The following is a 21,229-nucleotide window of genomic DNA, read 5'->3' as shown; positions in this document are numbered from 1 at the left end:
TATAATCATATATAATATAAAATCATATAATATAAAATCACATTGTCTTTGTAGCAATGTGAATGAGTTTGAAATATAATAATAATCACAAATGTAAACCAAAATCTTGGAAAATGACAGTTGCAACATTTCTCTTATGTGGCCCCTTATGTTACCCTAATCTCTTGACCCTAGTCAAGAGATTAGGGTAACATTTCCAGTGACTGATGCTAATTAGGCATTATACAATAATTAAGACACCCCAGGTCATAATGCCAAATTAAACTTTGCTATAAAGTTAGGTGCTATGTTATTAGGAATATTTATATCACTAGCTAACTGGTGATAATTATAAACTCAGTATGACCCATAAAATGCACCTATTGGCTAGTATCTGCATTAGTCTTATCAGTTGGTTTGGAATGTGGCCCAAGATCTTTCAACCTCTGAATGGTTATTAAGACCACCACAATACGTTGCTGACCAACAAGACAGTATATGTGGGTCTTGAGCATGCTTCAAGACTAAAATAAATGCTCAGTGTATACATGGAGATGTGAAGTACATCTTGTATGGACTGGAAGCCCCTTGACCTGAGAAGATGCCTTAATTTTGACCGGTGAGTATTACTGAAGTATCTTATTGAGCAGTACGTATTCCTTGAGTGTGTTTTGCAATGTGGCTATTATATAAGTATTGTAATATGTGATCACATATACATACACATACATCTCTATCACCAAGAACTCCAATTGATCCGTCCAGGATCACCCCTAAACGTACACAGTACTGTACCATGACCATTGCACCAATGATTGTCTGTGATCTATGGCTTGTGTGTTCCTGCAGCTTTCTCACATCTAATATATATTATATATATATTTATTTACAACTTTGTACATTCTTTCTCGGGTATAAAATCATTTAACATTTCTTCAGCAATTTTTGAGTTGTAAAAAGTGTTGGAGGTTCCCAATGAGCATGAGCTCTTGCTCTCCTTCAGGCATTCCTCTTCATCAATCTATAAAAAAAAAAAAAAAACATACATATGTATATTAATATATGCTATATATAGCAAAGAACAATTACTGTATATTTGTGTTCAAAGTTATTGGTTATTCTCACTGATAACTGAACACTGCTCTGAGTGCATAAGACACTGACATAAAGTTTCTTTAGAAGTTACTGCTAACCTTAAAATGTTGTAAAATAAGCTGTTCATGTCAATATTACAGCCATGTTAACTTAACCAAGCACTCGCTACCAATTGGTTGATAGCTTGCAGGTATGTGTGTTGGTGCCATGGTTGCACTTTATCTCTAGGCATTATTGGCAAAATAATTTTACAAATGCCAACAAGCATCAAAATTATGTAAAGAATGTTATGTTTATCACTATGAGGATCAGAAAACATTTAATACTGTTAATGGAAATTCTAGCTAACAGTGTGGTACTTAATTGATATTTAAAGCTGAAATTCCTAAATGGTTCAGTTTCAATGATTTATATTTTACTCTTGGGTAAATCCCTCTGTCTTATCTTGCCACAGACTATTGCTCCTGGAATATTTTACTTATTTTATCTGAACTTGTCATCATTTATCTAAAAATTTACAAATTACTTTTTTAGTTAATTCTTCACATCCTAAGGAATGCCTAACTAAATTTTATGGCTTAGGGTTAATGCCAACTTTAAATTATACATTATATGCATAAAAGACCTGAAGGAGATACTCACGTAGTCTTCTCCGAGACCATTGAGTCCTGGCAGCCAGTTCTTGAACCACATGACGGCGGGGGAGAGACAGCGAGGGTCAACAGCCCGCACATCTTGCTTACCAGTCACCAGCGTCACCAGCATCCCCACGATGATCACGGTGAAGCAGCCCGTCGCAGAGTACCACATGTAAGACAAGCGGTACAAGGCCAGCGCCTCACCTGGCTCCTCATCACCACTGTGGCAAAAAACATTAACAATCACTTTACTCATGTTATATAATTATCTATAGAGAGAGAGAGAGAGGCAGGGGGGAGGGATTCAGAAGGAGTAGAACGACCCAGGTGCAACCGGGTACACCATTTAGTACAGTATTTCATAAACAAAAATACAGTACTAATTTTTTCCCAAATAACAATGGATGTGGGAACACGCAATACAGGCAACACACGTGCAAGAGTGACTATAAGGATTGGAACTGCCTCGCATGGTCCAAAAAGCCCACTGATGTTTCATGTGTTATGTTTTTAAAAGTGGAACTAGAGAGTGAGGCTACTTACTGTTCATGCAGGAAGGCGGGCTCAAGAATGGTGAGGTTCTGACAGCCGTCTATGCTAGTGGGCATGGATTCTAGCTTGATCTGCCCCGAGGCCTTTCCCATCTGGTGACCTACTCCTATCCAGAACATGAAGATCAAGCTGACAATTTCACCAACGAAGGCTCCCTGTAGGATGCGTGCCATTAAAAGTATAAAATGTTGTGAATGGTTTTAGATATATATATTTCTTTACATGATCTGATGCTAGTATCATTCATAATTTACATTTGAAATGAATGGAATTCCTCAATGTGGTTCAAAATGGTCAAATATCAGTGTGATCTAGTGGTTTGTATTCTACCCAGCAAGAAGTCTGGGGTTCAGGTCCAAGGGTGGCCAGAACACCATTGTTGCACATACTGTATTTACTTCATAAGTCCTTATTAATTATTTCTCAATTCATGTTTATGTATTTGTGCATATAATTATGTTAAGAGAACTCTTCTTCAGGGTTAGGACTGACTCAGTCTTTATGTGAGATAAGAATTTCCTGTTGATTATATTGAGATATAATTGGCTGTCAGTGCAACAATGAATTCTGACGCTTGAATGACTTACGGTGGCGTTGGCCCAAGGGAAGAACATGCCGAGGGTGAAGACTCCCAGCAGAGGCCCTCCAACCATGCCGAAGATGCTCAACGCTGCCTGCAATGTAATACAGAGTAATTATTTTTTTTAGATATCTTCTTTGTGACAGGTACATTGGCGCTGTACCCAATACACTCTTTTCACACATGCATGCTTACCCCTACATGCACAAATAGGCTTAAGCAATCTGAGCCATTACAAAACTTGCCCCAGACAGTTAGTTGTAGTTTAGTTCATTTTTAATCACCCCATACCCATCTTGTGGGCGGTAGTGGAAAGGGTTACAGAGGCACATAATGGGCTCAGGGACTGAACCCCACAATTCATTTAGCTAAGCAAGTTACAATCTTGATGAGCTAGTTACAAAATTCAATATAAGTCATCACATCAACAATGGGTTCGAGATCGACCTCAAGTACAGGTTCTAAATTAAGCAACTGACATATGTGGAGAGCTAGTGTCAAAATTTATATGTTTGTCCTGCACACCGCCCCCCATCCAGTGGGCAGTGGTGGATAGGTTACAATCACTTAGTTACTACCTACAGTTAGCAAGCTCACTCAGTGTAGGTTACCTACCTACAGTTATGCCCCAGACAGCACTGGGTTCCCTTACTGAAATCCTTGACTATGTTAATTCATTGTGTCGGGTGATAGGCAGCCAGTTTATACATACAGTACATATTAGGTTTATATCGAGGTTCGAATAACTGCTGCCTTCCCAGGATGCAACCCCACAACAAGCTGAGTTACTCCTGGGTACATATTTACTGCTACGTGGACAGGGTGATTATCAGGTGATAGGAAATGTGCCTATTATTTCTGTCCAGTCAGGGATTGTAACCCGGAAATCTCGATAAAGTATCACGATTAAGATATCTCGATACTTAACTATAAAGTCACTGCACATCCTCGCAAGTGTGTTCTATCGATACAAAACCACTGCAATGCTAATCCTGATCTTAAGCACTTCCTGAAGGCAGTAACAGAACCCATGAACATCACAAGATAAATTATCTGATATCCAAAGAGTGTGACTTAACCTTAAGTAAAAAAAAAAAAAAAATGCTCTGTAAATCAAGGATCCTAAACTGTGGAATGACTTACCCAAGTGAAATTAAAAATTGTAGTGGCAAGACACACTGTCAGACATTTCGCGAGCGCCTTGTCCTGTGTTCGTATCCTGGCTGGGAAGGATTTATTGGGCATCAATCCTTAATTATAGCCTCTGTTTACCCAACAGTAAAATGGGTACCTGATTGTTAAACGATTTGGCGGGTCATATTCCGGGGAATATTAGATTCAGGACTTTCCCGAAACGCTGTACTCGCCTAATTGTGCTTGCGGGGGTTGAGCTTTGGCTCTTTGGTCCCGCCTCTCAACTGTCAATCAACTGGTGTACAGATTCCTGAGCCTACTGGGCTCTATCATGTCTACATTTGAAACTGTGTATAGAGTCAGCCTCCACCACATCACTTCCTAGTGCATTCCATTTATTAACTACTCTGACACTGAAAAAAATCTTTCTAACGTCTCTGTGGCTGTGTGCGCTAGTGGCTGTACAAGAATGTATGAACTCTTGTATACAGTATATTGAAACAAAATATAGTTAAGTGGGGTGTGCTGTCCCTTAAGGAACATAGAATTTACCTCTAGTTTGCTATATGTAGCTCGTCTCCTGCCTATGTGGAGTCAGAGGTAACGTAAGATAGATGAGGTAAACCTGCCACATTTGCCATAGCCATGTCACATTTCTTGAACATTTGTAGTAGTTGAAGTCTCTAAATCTAAATTCACACATTATAAATTTATAATAGAATGATCTCTAAATAGTAAATTTTCGCACTCCATGACAATGACAAAGGGTGTACGAATAATTTTGTTAACAGTTCACATCTTGTAGGGTCTATACCAGCAGGTAATGAAAATTCCCAGAGATATTTATAGTAGTCTAAACCGAGCAGTACAGGAGTAACATCCTTGAGTCTGCTCATAGGATTATAAACCCATGGAACAGCCTACGCGCCGTAGACGTAATTGGCAAAAACCGCTGAATTTTAAAATTAGGCGCGATAAAATTAGGATAAATGGGTGAACCTTTGACTAGCCGCCGGCTTCCTGTCCTCGTCGAGGCCACTTGTGAGATAGTGGCCCTCAGGCAAATTCAGGTAAACATATAATACACCCTGAGTAAACACAACACCAACAGCCAGGATGTTCAACACATCAGAAAGCATTGAACAGTGTACATACAGAGATAACCTTAGCCCTGGATTATGTTCAGGAATAATGTATACATGCTGGTTGCTAAGTAAGCTGTTATGGTGGCTTTAAATCCAACACAAAAACCGATGAAAGCAAATTCATTCGATATTTAACTTTTTTAAATATAACTTAGAAAATCACCAGCCAGTTGTGTGGTTACTCACAGACAAAATGTTGCCGAGTCGCTCCGCCACGAAGACGAGAGCGAAGGTAAGGAGACCGAAGAAGAGGGAGAGGCCCCTGGAGACCCAGGTGCTGGCGTTGTCGGAGATGCCTGGATAACACCCGCTCTTGACGAAGTCCTCCAACACGATGGCCGCCAGGGAGTTCATCCCGGAAGAAACAGTGCTGAAAGACAACAATAGAGTAATTAACACCGGAAACATTGGCATTTTCAATTCGAAATGGTAATCTACTCATACGTTTCTTTGTATCAATACAATCTCGGATACTATCAAGAGCATTCCTGCTTGCTATAACTATCTCAAACTGTTGAATTGCAATATATATTTAAATTATTTCATGAAAACTTTACAAGGGGAGCAATCATACCTGAGAGTGCCGGCGAATATGCCAGCAACGAAGAGTCCTGGAAGTCCCTTCCACTGTCCGAGGGTGTCCAAGACGAAGAGCGGGAAGAGCTGGTCTGCCTTGGTGACAACTCCAGCCTGGATGGGGTCACAGTCATAGTACTTTGCGTACACAACCATCCCGCCGAAAGAACAGGTAACCATCAATATAACCAGTCCCACCAAGTTGATCCACAAGGCGTTGATGGCCATTTGTTTTGTCTGGACGCTGAGGTATCGCTGCACCTACACAGATAAATATGTGTGTGAGAGATTACATTAAATTCTATATCATGAATAGAATGCAAAATACCAAATGAGTTTTATATTACAAATACTTAATTCATATAGCATTTCAAGACACTATAAAATAGACAGCTACTGAATATTCCCTACAACCTTAGCTGTCACATGATGATGGCGACAGAAAACTGTACGAGATTCTTCAGCCATTATAATTTGCTTACATACAAGAACGTTTTGCTTTGGTGAGTACTAGTGCAAACAAGGTACCACGTGTCAAGACTTACGGACCTGCAGTCCCCCATAACATTCCTTGGATGTTTAGAATTGTGACTAAAATTTTATATTTACAGTTTTACGGGTAGTAGCCTAAACATAAAAATCAGAATAAACACATCGGGTGACGTGTCGTTTAGCGCCAGAATTTCCTTAGATGTTGAATATCAGCTCTAAGGTCCAGGATGAGGACGTTCATGTCTACAGGTCTTTGCTCAAGATGGTCACCCAATCAGGGGGTGTACTCGAGTCATGTGATTTTGGCGATGGTGTTGGAAGACTGGACTGGAGCAGGCATCACTTCTCGTGCATTAGAACCCAGACAGGTTGGGATTCTAAACTAAACATCAGTATTTAAAATCAGTTTATGAATTATCACCTGAAAATAGAAGCTTAACAATGCGGAACTGGAAAATACAACTTTTCCACCAAGACAAATGGGTCCAAAAGTACTTACAGACGATAAGAAACGTACTGCGCCCGCCAGGATACTCTGATATCCTGGCGGTGTATAGGTAATACTACATTACCTATACACACATAAAAATGAAAATTTCCTAGCATGATAAAGAAAATAATGACTGCCCAGAAAAATCATAGCAGGGAGTGGTGAATTTTCAACGTAAACACGCAAGCGGAGACCGTACCTGCGCCTGGTTGACGCCATAGATAGAGATCCAGGTGAAATAACCTCCAATAACTAGCGTCCAAAAGGTGTGTCTGGTGGTGGGATCCGGGTCGAAGTCGATCAGCTGTGCTCGGCCGCTCTCAACATTCCTCTCCCAGACGGTACTGAATCCTCCAACGTCAATAGCGCCCTTGATGATGACGAATATGATACTGGCGTACATGATGAGTGTCTGGAAGAAACCACATAATTACTATTCTTATGTGTTCTGTATCCTTATCCGTGTTTGGTTAAAACTTCATACCAATATATATATATATGTACAGTGACAATAAACAGAAAGTGTTCATATGTATTTCGTACCTAATAGCAAGAACCGCACTACTTTGCCTAGTATGCGAGACCCCATATGTCTTTGGTTTTTTCTAATTAATATTATTCTATTAGATTAAGAACGAATTAGTGACTGTTACGGTTATCCCCGGCATAGTAGTGGATTACCAGCATGCTCTCTTCAACATCAAGAATCGCTAGCAATATGTTCCAAAACGTATTGTCCAGTCTCTTCCCCCACACCACCCTACCTTCCACGAGAGCCGCCCACCTGCGGCTTGCCAGCTCCCATTTCTCCCCTCGTTAACGATCGTTACTCTGCTGGCTTCTTGTTCCAGACCCCGCCACCTCACCTGTCTGACGTTGTTGTTGCTGTTAAGATTTAGATTTAGCACACAACACCTGCCGGGATAGTTGCTGCACTATCCTAGAGTACGTCACATGAACGACTTAATTATGTTAAGGAAGGTAGGTTAGGTCTGCTCAAATTTGTTACTTTTAACTCAAAAATAAATTCATTGTTAAGAAATAGTAAATTTCTTAATCAAGAGCAGCCATTAATAAAACTATGTTGTGAGCCGGTTGACCAGACCACACACTAGAAGGTGAAGGGACGACGACGTTTCGGTCCATCCTGGACCATTTTCAAGTCACAATCGACTTGAGAATGGTCCAGGACGGACCGAAACGTCGTCGTCCCTTCACCTTCTAGTGTCTGGTCTGGTCAACATACTTTAGCCACGTTATTGCGACTCATCGCCTGCATATGTTGTGAGCCCTTAATATATATCCTGACAAAAAATTATAAATAAATTTTTATTTTATTGACTATAAAAAGCCAATCAATTTAAGGCAGCTAGGTTACAGGGCAATGCGGATAACAATCTATATCTATAAAACAATGTGTGTCCAAAGTAGCAGGACAGACGGTCGGAGGTAGCCTCACTAAACTTTTCAGACTGTAACATGGATGGTATACGAATGTTACATTCTAGTCAGGTTCAGCCTAAGTGCCATGTTTTTAAGAAATATCGGCACCTATAACGACACGTGCGATTTCTAATTAGTATGAAATTAAAATAGGGCGTGTGCTTTCCGCAGATTAGTGGGGAGGGGGGAAAAATAAAGAGAGAGAGACCCAAGGAAGCATATAAGATGCATGAATGCAGGCGGCGACTAACCTGGAGAGCGTCGGTCCAGAGGACAGCCTTCATGCCGCCAAGAGTGGTGTAGAAGATGCAGACGAAGCAGATGAGGCTGACGGAGACGTAGACGTCGAAGCCGGTGACCTGAGCCAGGGCGAGTGCTGGAGCGTACACCACGATGGCCATGTACAGCGACATCTGGCCCCACACAGTAAAACAAGTTCATGTTAATCACTTCCCTTTTATTGACGATTGAAAGTAATTCATCAGAGACAAAGACTCACAAATGGAACCTTGTTTGTTGCAGGTATCTGGGGCTACAATCCTACACACACACACAGCCGCCTTACACACCTGGATGATAAACACGAAGGAGCCCAGCCACCGGACTGCTCTGTGGAACCGCTTCTCAAGGTACTCGTAGGCGGAAGTAACCTGTTGGTCAAACTCACAATTACACTCATAATAACACTTCAGGGGCGACTTACACCCAGTTTTATTGATTTGTTGACAATTAAAATATCTTAATTTGAGTGCACTGAATATGAATCAAATTTCACCACATCTGTTAATCAAACTCACTGAAGTAGTAATGTATATTATATGTAATAATTTTCGTGAGGTCTAAGTTAAGGGGGGTATATTTACATATACAGTTAAGCAGTATATTTACATTTGTGTTAAAGGTATTAAATCCTTTACTTTCTCACAATATAATTCACTGTGAATTATATTGTGAGAAAGTAATGAATCTAATTACATCTGATATCAATTAAATTACAATGAGTTATCCGATATCAGATGTAATGTAAGTGTTATCTGACATAATTATATATCTGTCAGCAAGTTGGGGCTTGTGAGGAATATGGAGGGGGGGGGGGGCATGGCCCCCCTACACAGCTCCGCCATATTTCCCATACACTGTACATATACTTGTATGTACATGTTCTATAGCATAACATACTCTATCGTCTGTACTGAAATCATAAGTGCAGTGTTTCCAGTCATCCTCTCAACTAGTACCCCCTAAACATGATAATTAGCTTTTGAACACTATAAAAGTAAACCCATGTGTACCTGGAGGTTGTAGAAGACTGGGAAGTAGAGGTGGGCAGCTGCAGGCATGACCAGCATGTAGGAGAATATAATAAGCCAGTAGATGAACCCGAATTGGTAGACCTCCGACGGCGTCCCTAGCAGCGTGATGGCGGACATGAAACTACAAGAAAGGGGAAAACATCTGTTAGGGTCATATAAAACATGCGATCTTTATCTTATTTTCTTGCCATAATTAATTTATATATTTTTAAGCACAATTTTATTGCAAATGTTCGTCAGAAATTAAATTATCTCTCACTTATTCACGAAATTGTGACGTCAAGCATGTGAAGTTAGGCGAGGCTAGCCTCATGCACTTAGCCACAAACCTTGGACAGGCAAAGATTATCTCTCGTGCAGATGTACTGCACATACTAAAGGGAATACCCGGTGGTGCTAGACTTTCTGTCCATTTCTCTCCCTCTCTCGCATTTTCCCTTCTGATTCTCCATTATTCTCCCTATCTCACAGTCTCCCATACCCCCTCTCATTCTCCCTCCCTTCCCTGCTTCAAAGTCTGTCCCTTCCTCTCATCCCACTCTCCCTGACACTCGCCATACAATCACAATTCACCATGGAAAGTTGCGAGAGGCTAACTGCAAGTGTTTGACCTCCGACCTCGAACAAAGGCCAACAGACATCCTGTTTCATAGATATAGAAATACTAGATGGGGAACCCAGCTGTGCCCGGGTCGACCTGCTACTTAGGACACGCCCACAGAACCTCCCCATGTTAACACATCTCCATGCCCCATCAAACACAAGACCCTGCCCCGTCAAACACTGTCCTCTCGAGTCTTCGTGCACTGGCTTGATGCATTAGACGGTCCATTCCAGCTTGCTACCAACGTGAGGTAGAGATAATTTAAACAGGAGCCGCTGAGAGTGCAGATGTGTATTAATTTACATATCATTGCATTAGGACAGTTTTACATACGACCTACTTAATATAGAGTTGTCACTGGAAAAAGTTACCAAGAGCTTTATGCCCCTGAAAAATTATTCTTAATATCTGGCACGCCTTAGATACCCCCACCACGAGTCTAATGAAGTGAAGCTTCGAGGGCCTCGAGAGTTGGGGTCATTGAGGAGCTAGGAATGAGGACACAAAGGACAGAAGCTAATCCTTGTTAATTTTAGGGCATTTGTTTACTATTTCATTCATGGGCAGCACCTATTCAAGGGGCATTGTGGTGTTTTTCAGTGAAAAAGTACTTCTCTTGGGGGCATAAAATAAGAAGGCTAAGGATTAATGTATATTTACCTGGCAATGAGAGACATGGCCACGGGGAAGGTGGTCATGGACTTGCCAGCCATGAGGAACTCCTTGGTGTCCTGCTTCTTGCTGAAACATCCGTAGAAAACACCGATGGCAGCCGACAGACCCAACATGAGACCGAACACTGTGTAGTCGATCCATGTGAAGCGATCAGCGAGTTCTGTGACACTCACCGTCATCGTGCGAGCAGTGACAAAGTTGAGCTGCTGAAGTGAGTTTCTTAGCGGTAACTTAAGTTCCTCGGAGTATGTGTGACGGTCCTACTGGTGAGAGCTGATCATCTGCGCCTCAAGGAAGTGGCTGCGAGACACACAAGTGCAAGATGGGGTTGGTACAAACACCTGCAAGGAAGAAAACATCAAATTAGCTTCAACTGAGACAGCATTTCAATTTGCCTAATTTTTTAATATCAGGATAATTTTTAAATAACATTTTAATAATAATTTTTTTTTTAACTTGAAGTAAAATTTTGCATAAAAAACAGTTTAAATATTTAAGCAATTGTCTGTTCACATTATCAAGTGAAGAAGAGTACAAGAAATGAGAAGATTCGCGCTAGAATCACTTATCTCACCCTTTGTCACATGTAATAAGTATACATAATAAAAATAAGTCGTCTGTCGCAGCTGTGTTATATCTTCACATATTCCTATTTACCTGACCATAATATTATTTCAGCAGGATGTACTCTTGGTAATATTCCTTGACACTTCGTTGTCTCTAATACTGACGTTTGTACACCGAGTCATATGATTTAACCCCCTAAGTCTATGTTGAGATATGTGGCGTTTTACCACATAATGCTGCAGAGAGAGGACACTTCCCGCTTGAGAGCGGGAGGGAGGGAGGGAGGCAGAAGGGAGAATGAATTTCCCGCCTGATATTGAGGAGGAAGTGGAGGTGTTGCAGGAGAAGAATAACTCCTTGTTTGGGAGTATGTGAGAGGGGGGGGGGGGAGTAGCTTCAGGGGAAGAGAATACTTCCTGCCTAGAAGTGTGGGACGAGGGGAGGCGTTTCAGGGGGATAGAACACTCCCACCATGGAGCGCTGGGGAATGTAGGTCAGGGAAGACTACCAATACCCACACTCCTCTTCCTGTCCAGCCACTGAACTTCCGATACACAGGGACGCGCGCGCACACAAACACACAATATAGACATATTAGAAAGTGAAGGGACGACGTTTCGGTCTGTCCTGGACCATTCTCAAGTCGACAATCTACTTGAGAATGGTCCAGGACGGACCGAAACGTTGTCGTCCCTTCATTTTCTAGTGTGGTTTGGTCAACATACTTCAGCCACGTTATTGTGGCTCATCGCCTACACACACTATACACCCAATGTACACCAGTTGATTAACAGTTGAGAGGCAGGCTCAAAGAGCCAAAGCTCAACCCCCGCAAGCCCAACAAGGTGAGTACTATATAAGGGATACACCAGACTGTTGGAATACGACTAATGTGGTGTCAATATACAAGAACACTTAAGAACTAGTGAACTACAGGCCAGAATCAATAACAAGCGTCCTCTGCATGTTGCAAGAGACGGGTCAAGGTATATGGAAAACGCTAATTAGAATATATCATTTTTGTCTCCGATCAAAAATGTATTCAGGAACGGGAAATCATGATTGGCATCAACATTTCACAACAAAATTATACAAATTAAGCAAGAGAATGCAACCTAGAGCAGCCTGCATCTTCCTTGAACGTCAGAAAGCATTTGACATTGTCCCCACACAATAAACACCTGCTCAAGGTAGGTAAGCAGGATGGTATACTTTACACTGACGTCCACAAGACGTCCTCGTGCATTCCCTCGACATGCTTCATTCAACATGGGACATTCCCTCAGGTAGGCGTCCCACGCTGCGTCTGAATGTCAACAAGTTCTTTCTCTAGTTCAATTTAGAACCATATTTATATCTCCTTTTTTAAATACCTTCAGCTATTTGTACACTTCAGATGTTTACTCGGATGTACACACACATGCTGCACGTACTAGTGGCTTTACAAGATTGTAATTACCATATTATGTAGCCTCACATTCCCAATGTACCTTCTTTTATATGTATAAATAAATAAATAAAAATAAATGTTTAGCAGATGTTGGGCGAGACGCACTACACGAAAAGTCTTATTAAAGTGAGGATAATGCTGGTATTCACTGTCACACAGGACAGAGGGTCATACACAAGGCAATAGACACGAAGACTATTGCCCCTCATGGAGCTAATTAACTACAAGTTGCAGAGATACGTTCCATATTCACGCTAATAGAGTATATCGCATACTATATATTTACGCACAAGGTATATCCTATTGTTACAACCTGTCCTCTGGAATAATACATCGTCTTTTGAGGACAAAATCCCCAACGGACAAAATATGATGTACTTTAAATCATGACGGCTCAAACATTCCCATTTTTTATGTGTTGGTTAGGTTAGGGTGTTCTAGTACACTGTTTTGCCACTCTAGTTGCCACAATCCGTTGTGGCAACGCTAGAGGATAGGCTGGCTTAGGGATAGAAAGCTATATGTACTCTTTCAGATCTGTGCTCATCCAGGCACTCGCCAATCCGTTTATTATCCAGGATCATTGCAGCTTAACCTTGCTGATCAAACGCCACGCACAGATACACGTGTACCAATATAGGTATTCAAGGCAGAAACGTATACCAATATAGGTATTCGAGGCAGAAACGTGTACCAATATAGGCATTCGAGGCAGAAACGTGTACCAATATAGGCATTCGAGGCAGAAACGTGTACCAATATAGGCATTCGAGGCAGAAACGTGTACCAATATAGGCATTCGAGGCAGAAACGTGTACCAATATAGGTATTCAAGGCAGAAAGAACACTGGACTGAAAATGTTTCCCTGGTCGTGGGAATAATTGTTCTCTTTCGCTCAAAAAATTACACAACTGGTATAAACCCTGGGAAGAGAACGTGTACTGAACACGTGGAAAGCTATACTCACGAACAATACAAACCAACTCGTCCTCAACTGTGTACGGAGCGGTCCCTAACGTACAAAATAGAGATAATATGAAAACTGGCGGCTCTCAAATATGCACGTTGGTACCCATTATTTTATTTGATGGAGTAACTCAAGAGAACGCGCTGGCTTGTAGGCCGACAAGGGACAGAGGGGTGATACAAATGCATCAACACACGCTCGGCCACTGACAGCTACTTGCCCCGCTCCAGTGCCAGGTAAATTACGGGCTCACCATAGCCCGTGCTACTTGGAACTTGTTCCGAGTAGCTGAATCTATAACAACAGCAAGCTCGGCCACTGCCAATCCACAACCACTTTAACATGTACAAGACCTTACGACACGATGGGAAGGGCGCATACGAGGCTCTGGAAATTTCAGTCCGTCTCTCCATTTGCCAGGACCATTTTCTGATAATATATCGAGCTACGACACAGGATATTTCACGGCAGTAATAAAATGAATGTACAAACCAGTATATTGGCAGAGAGGGGTTGGGAACCTCGTCACCAACCATCTGTACCTGGTCGAGTCAGGATGTGAACTGTGAGGTCGGTGACGGTGTAGGTGACCACCTGTTTACCTTCCCGGGATGCTGCACACTCCGCCTCCCTGTAGTGGAGGTCCCTCCCCGCCCAGTGCTGCTAGATCCTCCCCCTCCTTGTGTACCTGGACCCTCCTCACAGTTTTACTGGACATAAACAAACTATACACACTGCGGAGAGAAACCCAGGGGCCCCTTTATCCTTGACAACCGTCCTATCCAATACGGTTGTTGGCAAAACAGAGATAATCTTAACAGAACAGGAATCAAAATTCACGTAAATTACTGAACAAAGCAAACACAGTCTTAGGAAAACTGAGGAGATTTCGTTGCCTTAGCACGAACATACAGCTACACTTAGACAAGGCCGAGTCTAGAGTACCGAGTACCACTACAAAATTTGGCGCTAAGAAGAGCAGCAAAACACCGTTCGGCTTATGATCGGACAATCCAGGAGCTCCACGAACTCCTGAACACACATCTACTAAACATCAGACTACAGACTACCAAGTCACCAGGCTCTCGAACACGATCGAAAATTTCGAACTCCCAATGTTAGAAAGATTACTCCAAGAGTGGGAGTGATAAGCCTCACTCTCACAGCTGGTGGCCCCAAGAGAGACATCTCGCCTCACTTCAGCATACAAGGAATATATACAGACAATCCTAATTAGTACCCACTTCCCTCTGCCTCCGAAAATGTTGACAATTCAAACGCAATGCTCCATTTAGCGATACGGTAAGCTCATTATAATTGTAAAAAGTCAATTCTGGAGTTACTTTTTCCACCGTCCTTCTCAAGTGAAGAACAACATAACAAATATAGAGAAGATTTGTGAAAGAATCATAGATCTACAAGAACGTCAAAACCGTGAGATCTTATCTTAGAGAGCATTCATAGCTGGACGAGTGTTTGATACAAAAATGTAATTGAATGGTCTCAGACGATTCGTCTAATTACCCAAAGCTTCCTGGCATTACGTAAGTAATAAAGAAATATGATACATTTACTCACTATAATATTGATGCTGAATGTAGATCATGAACAAATTTTGACTCTGAAATAATACAATTTTATAACGCAATTAGACGAAACCTAATAGCAGGTAACGCAATAGGAAGTCGACGATCCAAGCGACAATGTTGTGGATGTTGTTGTTGTTGTTTTAGATTTAGCTACTCAGAACAAAATGTCCATGTAGCACGGGCTATAGTGAGCCCGTAATTGAGTTAGGTTATTCGCAATAACCTTGTTATTGTGATAAATGTTGTGGAGCGACTTATCCAAGATGCCCAAAAACCTATGCGTGCTAGTGGCTTTACAAGAATGTAAAATCAACTTAATTTCTATGTTCTCTGTTAACCCCCAATGTACCTTCTTGTATATAAATAAATAAATATATTGTTGCCTGGAGGTTATATTAGGTTTGGCTGGGTTATATATAACCTTATATGCCAGCAAACATTCTTCAGGTTACAAGATGACCTTGACCAACACTAGGAGTGGGCAAAGAAATGGTTGCTAGAATTCAATCCCAACAAGTGTAGGTGATGAGGATGGTATAGTGAGAATGGAGACCAGGATGTATCAAGACTATAAGGGGAAGACAACGTCAGGAATCAAAGAAAAATATATGGGTGTAGATATATTTAAAACACTATATCAGAGCCATACATAAACCGGGTGTCATCGGCAGCATATGGGATGCTGACAAATATTTAAGCGGCATTTAGAAATCTAAATCAGGGCTCTTTCAAGGTAATCTATTTGCAAGACCAATACTGGAATATGCAACACTGATCTGAAAGACACACCTTAAGAAAGAGACTGACGAGATGGACAAAGATAGCAAACTTTTTAATACCCGATTCGGAAAAAGAATTAAAAATAGTTAAAGGTAAAGTAACAGGTACAGGAAGGGTAATAGGAGATTGATTGATAGAGATAAAGCCACACACAAGAGAGGGCATGGGCATGAATAGCCCGTAAAGTAGTAGGTGAAATGGAGTCTGTCCCCATAGCCCCGCGGTCACAGGCAGGACAGCACACACACGCACCATAGTTGCTAGGCTCTTAAGAGGTCTCCCAAAGAGTCTCCGAGACAGCGACAGCCCCGCTCCTGTGCCAGGTAAGTCCACTACGGGCTCACCATAGCCCGTGCTACTTGGAACTTGTTCCGAGAGGCTGAATCTATAACAACAACAGTCTCCGAGGGTGGTAAAGTTCATCGACACGCATCTTGTTGTTACACTCTGGTTATGTAGGTCACGAGGCGAGTCTCGGCAGACGGACCCAATAACCTTGAAGTGTTTGTTCTTTGCGCGTTCGGCGTCCGTGTATGTGGGGTAAGGACATGGGCGGGTAATACAGACAACATTAAACATTCACTCGAGTGTGTATGACGTAAGCGTGATGTAAGTGTTATGCAAGTGTGATGTAAGCGATTGTTGATTTTGTTATGACTTTTGGTAGTGGGGAACATGCTCGGGTGCAGGGTAAGGATGCAGCCTCTCCTAGCCATCGTCTAGGATGGCTAGGAGAGTTTAGGTTTTATAGTTATGTTCCGATTAAAACGTTTCCTGTTTGTCCAAATTCAATAAATGAAAACAACTTTCTGGTGGTCCATCACCACATATAGTAACTATTTGATGGAAAGTACTAATATGTACCGTCCCTTTAGGAGGGTTGGCTGAAGAGGGACGGCATTGACGGATACTGAAGACAGACGAGGTATAGAGAAAGGGGATTGCCAGGAGAGTGCCAGGAGAGTGCCGGGAGTGCCATGCACGACACTCACGTTTTCAGATAACAAAAGGTCCGTCACTTATCACTAGTATTTTGCAACTTTAGCAGTATTTAGCGTGACCGGAGCACGAACAAGGGGATACAGGTTGAAACCGAGTATCCAAATGAGCCAGAGTCATTAGAAAGAACTTTTTCAGTGTCAGAGTAGTTAATAAATGGAATGCATTAGGCAGTGATGTGGTGGAGGCTGACTCCATACACAGTTTAAAATGTAGATATGATAGATCCCAATAGGGTCAGGAACATATACACCAGTTGCAGGCGATGAGTCACAATAACGTGGCTAAAGTAAGTTGACCAGACCACACACTAGAAGGTGAAGGGACGACCTTCACCTTCTAGTGTGTGGTCTGGTCAATATACACCAGTTGACTAACAGTTGAGACGCGGAACCAAAGAGGCAAAGCTCAACCCCTGCAAGCATAACTAGGCGAGTACATATTGCAGAATTGAAAGTAATTAGAAATAGAGCAAGACATAAGATGTGAAGTGACCACAACACAACAGCTGCAACATCAGGATCTACGGGATGGTACAGGAATTCAACCAACTATGAGGGGGGGGGGGTAGAAATAGCCTAAGCTACTCTATCCCTTTGAGATGTATTTCTTTCTTGCCTCAATAAACATACTTGAACCATCTACGAACCACTTATTTTAATGAAAGGGAGCAGTAGAACAACAGAAGTACACTTATTTACATCGCATCAGGCTTGGATACCCACGTGCATGAGAAATAGGCTTACAGGTTCCAGAAGATGAGAGGAAATGTCAGCACTGTGGAGAAATGCCCGACAGACCACTGGAACATTATCTAACACAGTGCACAGTTACAAACCCAATAAGATTTCAACTTAGGTTCAACAGAGCAGAAGTTGTTAAACACATGGGGCATAATCTTACTGAAGCGAATATAAGTCATAAATACTCATACGCCACCTAAGTAAGACAGAAATAAGAAACAAGTAACACTTAGTGGGCCAGCCAGAGGCTTAAGACCCGCGCAGAAATATCCATAAAAATACAGCTTGCCGACTCATGGGAAGAGGCTGCGAGGATTCATACATACACGTATATTATACAAGCACATATGTCGTAGACATGTATATTCAAATGTGTCGAAGATACACGAGCATACACACATATGTAATACATACAAGTGCAAATATATACACACACATATTATATATATATATATATATATATATATATATATATATATATATATATATATATGTGTGTGTGCAATGCTGGCTAACATCAGAACCGCCTTTAGAAACTTGTGTAAAGAATCATTCAAAAACCTAATATACCACATGAGTCAACCCAATCCTGGAGTATGCAGCTCCAGCATGGAGTCCATATCTTGTCAAGCACAAGACGAAGCTGGAGAATGTTCAGAAGTATCCCACTAGACTAATCCCAGAACAAAGAAGCATGAGTTACAAGGAAAGGCTGTGTGAATTACACCTCACGTCACTGGAAGAAGAGCTCGGGGAGACATGATCACCACATACAAAATTCTCACTGGATTCAACAGGGTATTGTTGTTGTTGTTTAAGATTCGCTACTCAGAACGATAAGTTCCAGTAGCACGGGCTATGGTGAGCCCGTAAGGGGTCAACAGGGTAGATAAGGACGGATTATATAAGCATGGGTGCTACGGGCTATTTATGCCCATGCCACCTCTTGTGAGGGCTTAAATGGGATTTATTAGGCAGTGAAGTTTAATGTTTATTGAAAGTTTCTGACAGAGTTGAGAGACTAAGCTGCATCACACAACTCTAAATACAGAACGGACATCAACAATCTCCACATCAACTGTCATGTGCCAGAAACAATCGAACACTACCTCCTTCACCGATCCCGTCAGCATAAGGCCAGAGTAAACTTCAAACACGTACTTATCGTACTTAAAATACCGTTTACCATCGAGCATAAATTAGGTGACCAGTCGTTACACGAAATATATCAAATAATCAAAGCACTGGCTAAATATCTCCAGTCAACCAACCAATTGTGCCACATTGATTGATGATTGATAAAGATTAAGCCACCCAAGAGGTGGCACGGGCATGAATAGCCCGTAATGGGCTACATTTGACCTATGTCCCAATTATACCTGGCGCCACCGGTAGCCAAACACAGAAAACATCTGCCTCGCCGCCGCACCAGACAAGAGAGCTGCCAATTGCCCTCTCCACCAGTTACAGCCCCGCTCCTGTGCCAGGCAAGTCCACTACGGGCTCACCATAGCCCGTGCTACTCGAAACGTTTTGTTCCCAGTAACTGAATCTAAACACAACAAAAACAACAGCACCAAAGATCAGCTGACGCCGTAAACACAACCTGCCCTACAGTGCAGCAAGTCTTCCCCTAATATCTGCCCAAACACTTTCGAAACCTTGTTATTCTCAACATTAACGCGTCCACCAGCATTTGCACTCATGCAGTCATCGGGAGGATAAACCCTCCATGCAGACAGCACCTACCTTCAAGTAGAAGCAGCTGCAGAGGACGACCGCCAGCAGCAGGAGCACCAGCAGGAGTGAGCTCTCACTGGCCGACGCCACACCACCAAGAGTTCTAATCCTTCAACAGCAAGTCTTCAGCTTCCGAGTTGCCACCTTGCATGGTCGAGGACGAGGTCACACTAGCCGTGAAGGTCGAGATAATGTACGCCGCCACAGGAGGTCACTGAGTAAGTCTGTCATGTATTAGGGTCATGAGAATATACAACATGATTAATGAATACATTCCTTCAAAATACTCTGACAGCTGCTCGATGTATTCAATTTCATGTTGACACTATTGCCAACACAAAATACTAAATATTTAGTATAGGTGACACTAAATATACACCTCAGTGTATCAGTTTAGTATAGGTGACACTAAATATACACCTCAGTGTATATTTAGTAACTATTTTTTCAACAGCAGACAAAAATAATTACATTACAAAGCCTACGATACCTCTCTGTGTGCAAATTTCAACCTTAATAAATAATTATCAAAAGTTTACTGCTCCACTTTCCATATAAATTGAGGCTAGTTTTAAGTGTTAAATTATTATATTTAATTTAGTTTGGTGAAGAGGTTAAGGTCTATCAACCAGAAAGTTGATACTGTCCTCCCCCCTTCTTCCTTTCTATTAAAAAACCGGGCACTTCATTCAATGTCCGGTACCTGTATTCACCTAGCAGTAACTAGGTACGCAGGAGTTGTAGACTGCTGTCGGTTACATCCTAGAAAAGGTCGGTCATTGGTCAGTCACAGTCAGCACTGCGTAAGAGGCTTCCTGCCTCCGACAATGGTAAACTCAACGGGTTAAACACTAACATGAAGAAAAACTTCGCTTAGTGACTGTTGTGCTATAGCAGTGGTTCCCGAACTCTTTAGGGTCCTTACCCCTCTTTCATATAGCGTTCTTAATAATGCTAAACTCAGTATTAACTTATTTTTTAGCATTCTGCGAGTTCACTAGCTGGTTATTTACACCTACCCCTACCCTTTGGTATCATAACCTTTACACAGCCTCAACTTAAGACCCCCTACATATTGAAAAATGGCCCCAGAGAGGGGGTGGAGCCGTCCTCGACTCAAGTCCATTACATCCAGCGGTCGACTCCACAGACGCATTCATAAATTTTTACACGCTGTTCATTCAAAACGGGAATGTTCTCAAATATAAATTATTATAATATATTTGCATATTGTGCATATATAGGCATAGGTTAGGTTAGGTGTTTAGGTTCTGTTGGCGATTATTTGTATTTGTAGTATGTGGGTGAAGCATTTATAGCGAAGTGGTTCGAACAAAACTCGTCAGTGAAGCACTTGTTCCGGAAGTGTTCGAACAAAATCAGTTGAGAGTCGTGTGTCAGCCCGTCCTCCAAACAAAGATCCAAAAGTGATTCCATCCACCCGCCAAACCCCCTGTTTATGAATGAAAAGCGGTTTACACACGACTCACAACTGCTGACGTTCGAATATATCCGGAACAAGTGCTTCACTGACGAATTTTGTTCGAATCACAACGCTATAAATGCTTCACCCACGTACTACAAATACAAATAATCGCCAACAGAACCTAAATACCTAACCTAACCTATCCTATGCCTATATATACACAATATGTTATATATTATAATATTAATTTA

At 41.8% G+C, this 21,229-nt stretch overlaps 1 protein-coding gene across 2 annotated transcripts; it reads right to left on the bottom strand.

Moving 5' to 3' along the window:
* Positions 1 to 139: 139 nt before the first annotated feature.
* Positions 140 to 19,882, bottom strand: LOC123759608 (sodium-coupled monocarboxylate transporter 2). 2 transcript variants are annotated; one of them, XM_069316484.1, is made up of 12 exons: positions 19,562 to 19,882; positions 10,702 to 11,057; positions 9,417 to 9,558; positions 8,694 to 8,774; positions 8,376 to 8,537; positions 6,881 to 7,093; positions 5,698 to 5,960; positions 5,310 to 5,493; positions 2,852 to 2,938; positions 2,256 to 2,419; positions 1,717 to 1,933; positions 140 to 1,000 (listed from the first exon to the last, which is right to left on the bottom strand). In XM_069316484.1, the coding sequence occupies exons 2-12, from the start codon at positions 10,893 to 10,895 to the stop codon at positions 866 to 868; spliced, it is 1,842 nt and encodes a 613-aa protein (XP_069172585.1). In that variant the 5' UTR covers positions 10,896 to 11,057; positions 19,562 to 19,882; the 3' UTR covers positions 140 to 865. The 2 variants fall into 2 exon arrangements, with proteins under 2 accessions (XP_069172585.1, XP_069172589.1); XM_069316488.1 differs by lacking the exon at positions 19,562 to 19,882 and adding an exon at positions 14,194 to 14,257.
* Positions 19,883 to 21,229: the final 1,347 nt, after the last annotated feature.

The sequence above is a fragment of the Procambarus clarkii genome, chromosome 8, assembly GCF_040958095.1.
Source record: "Procambarus clarkii isolate CNS0578487 chromosome 8, FALCON_Pclarkii_2.0, whole genome shotgun sequence".
Classification (NCBI taxonomy): Eukaryota; Metazoa; Arthropoda; class Malacostraca; order Decapoda; family Cambaridae; genus Procambarus; species Procambarus clarkii.
Note: the sequence above shows the minus strand (reverse complement) of the source record. Positions and strands in the feature narration are given on the sequence as shown.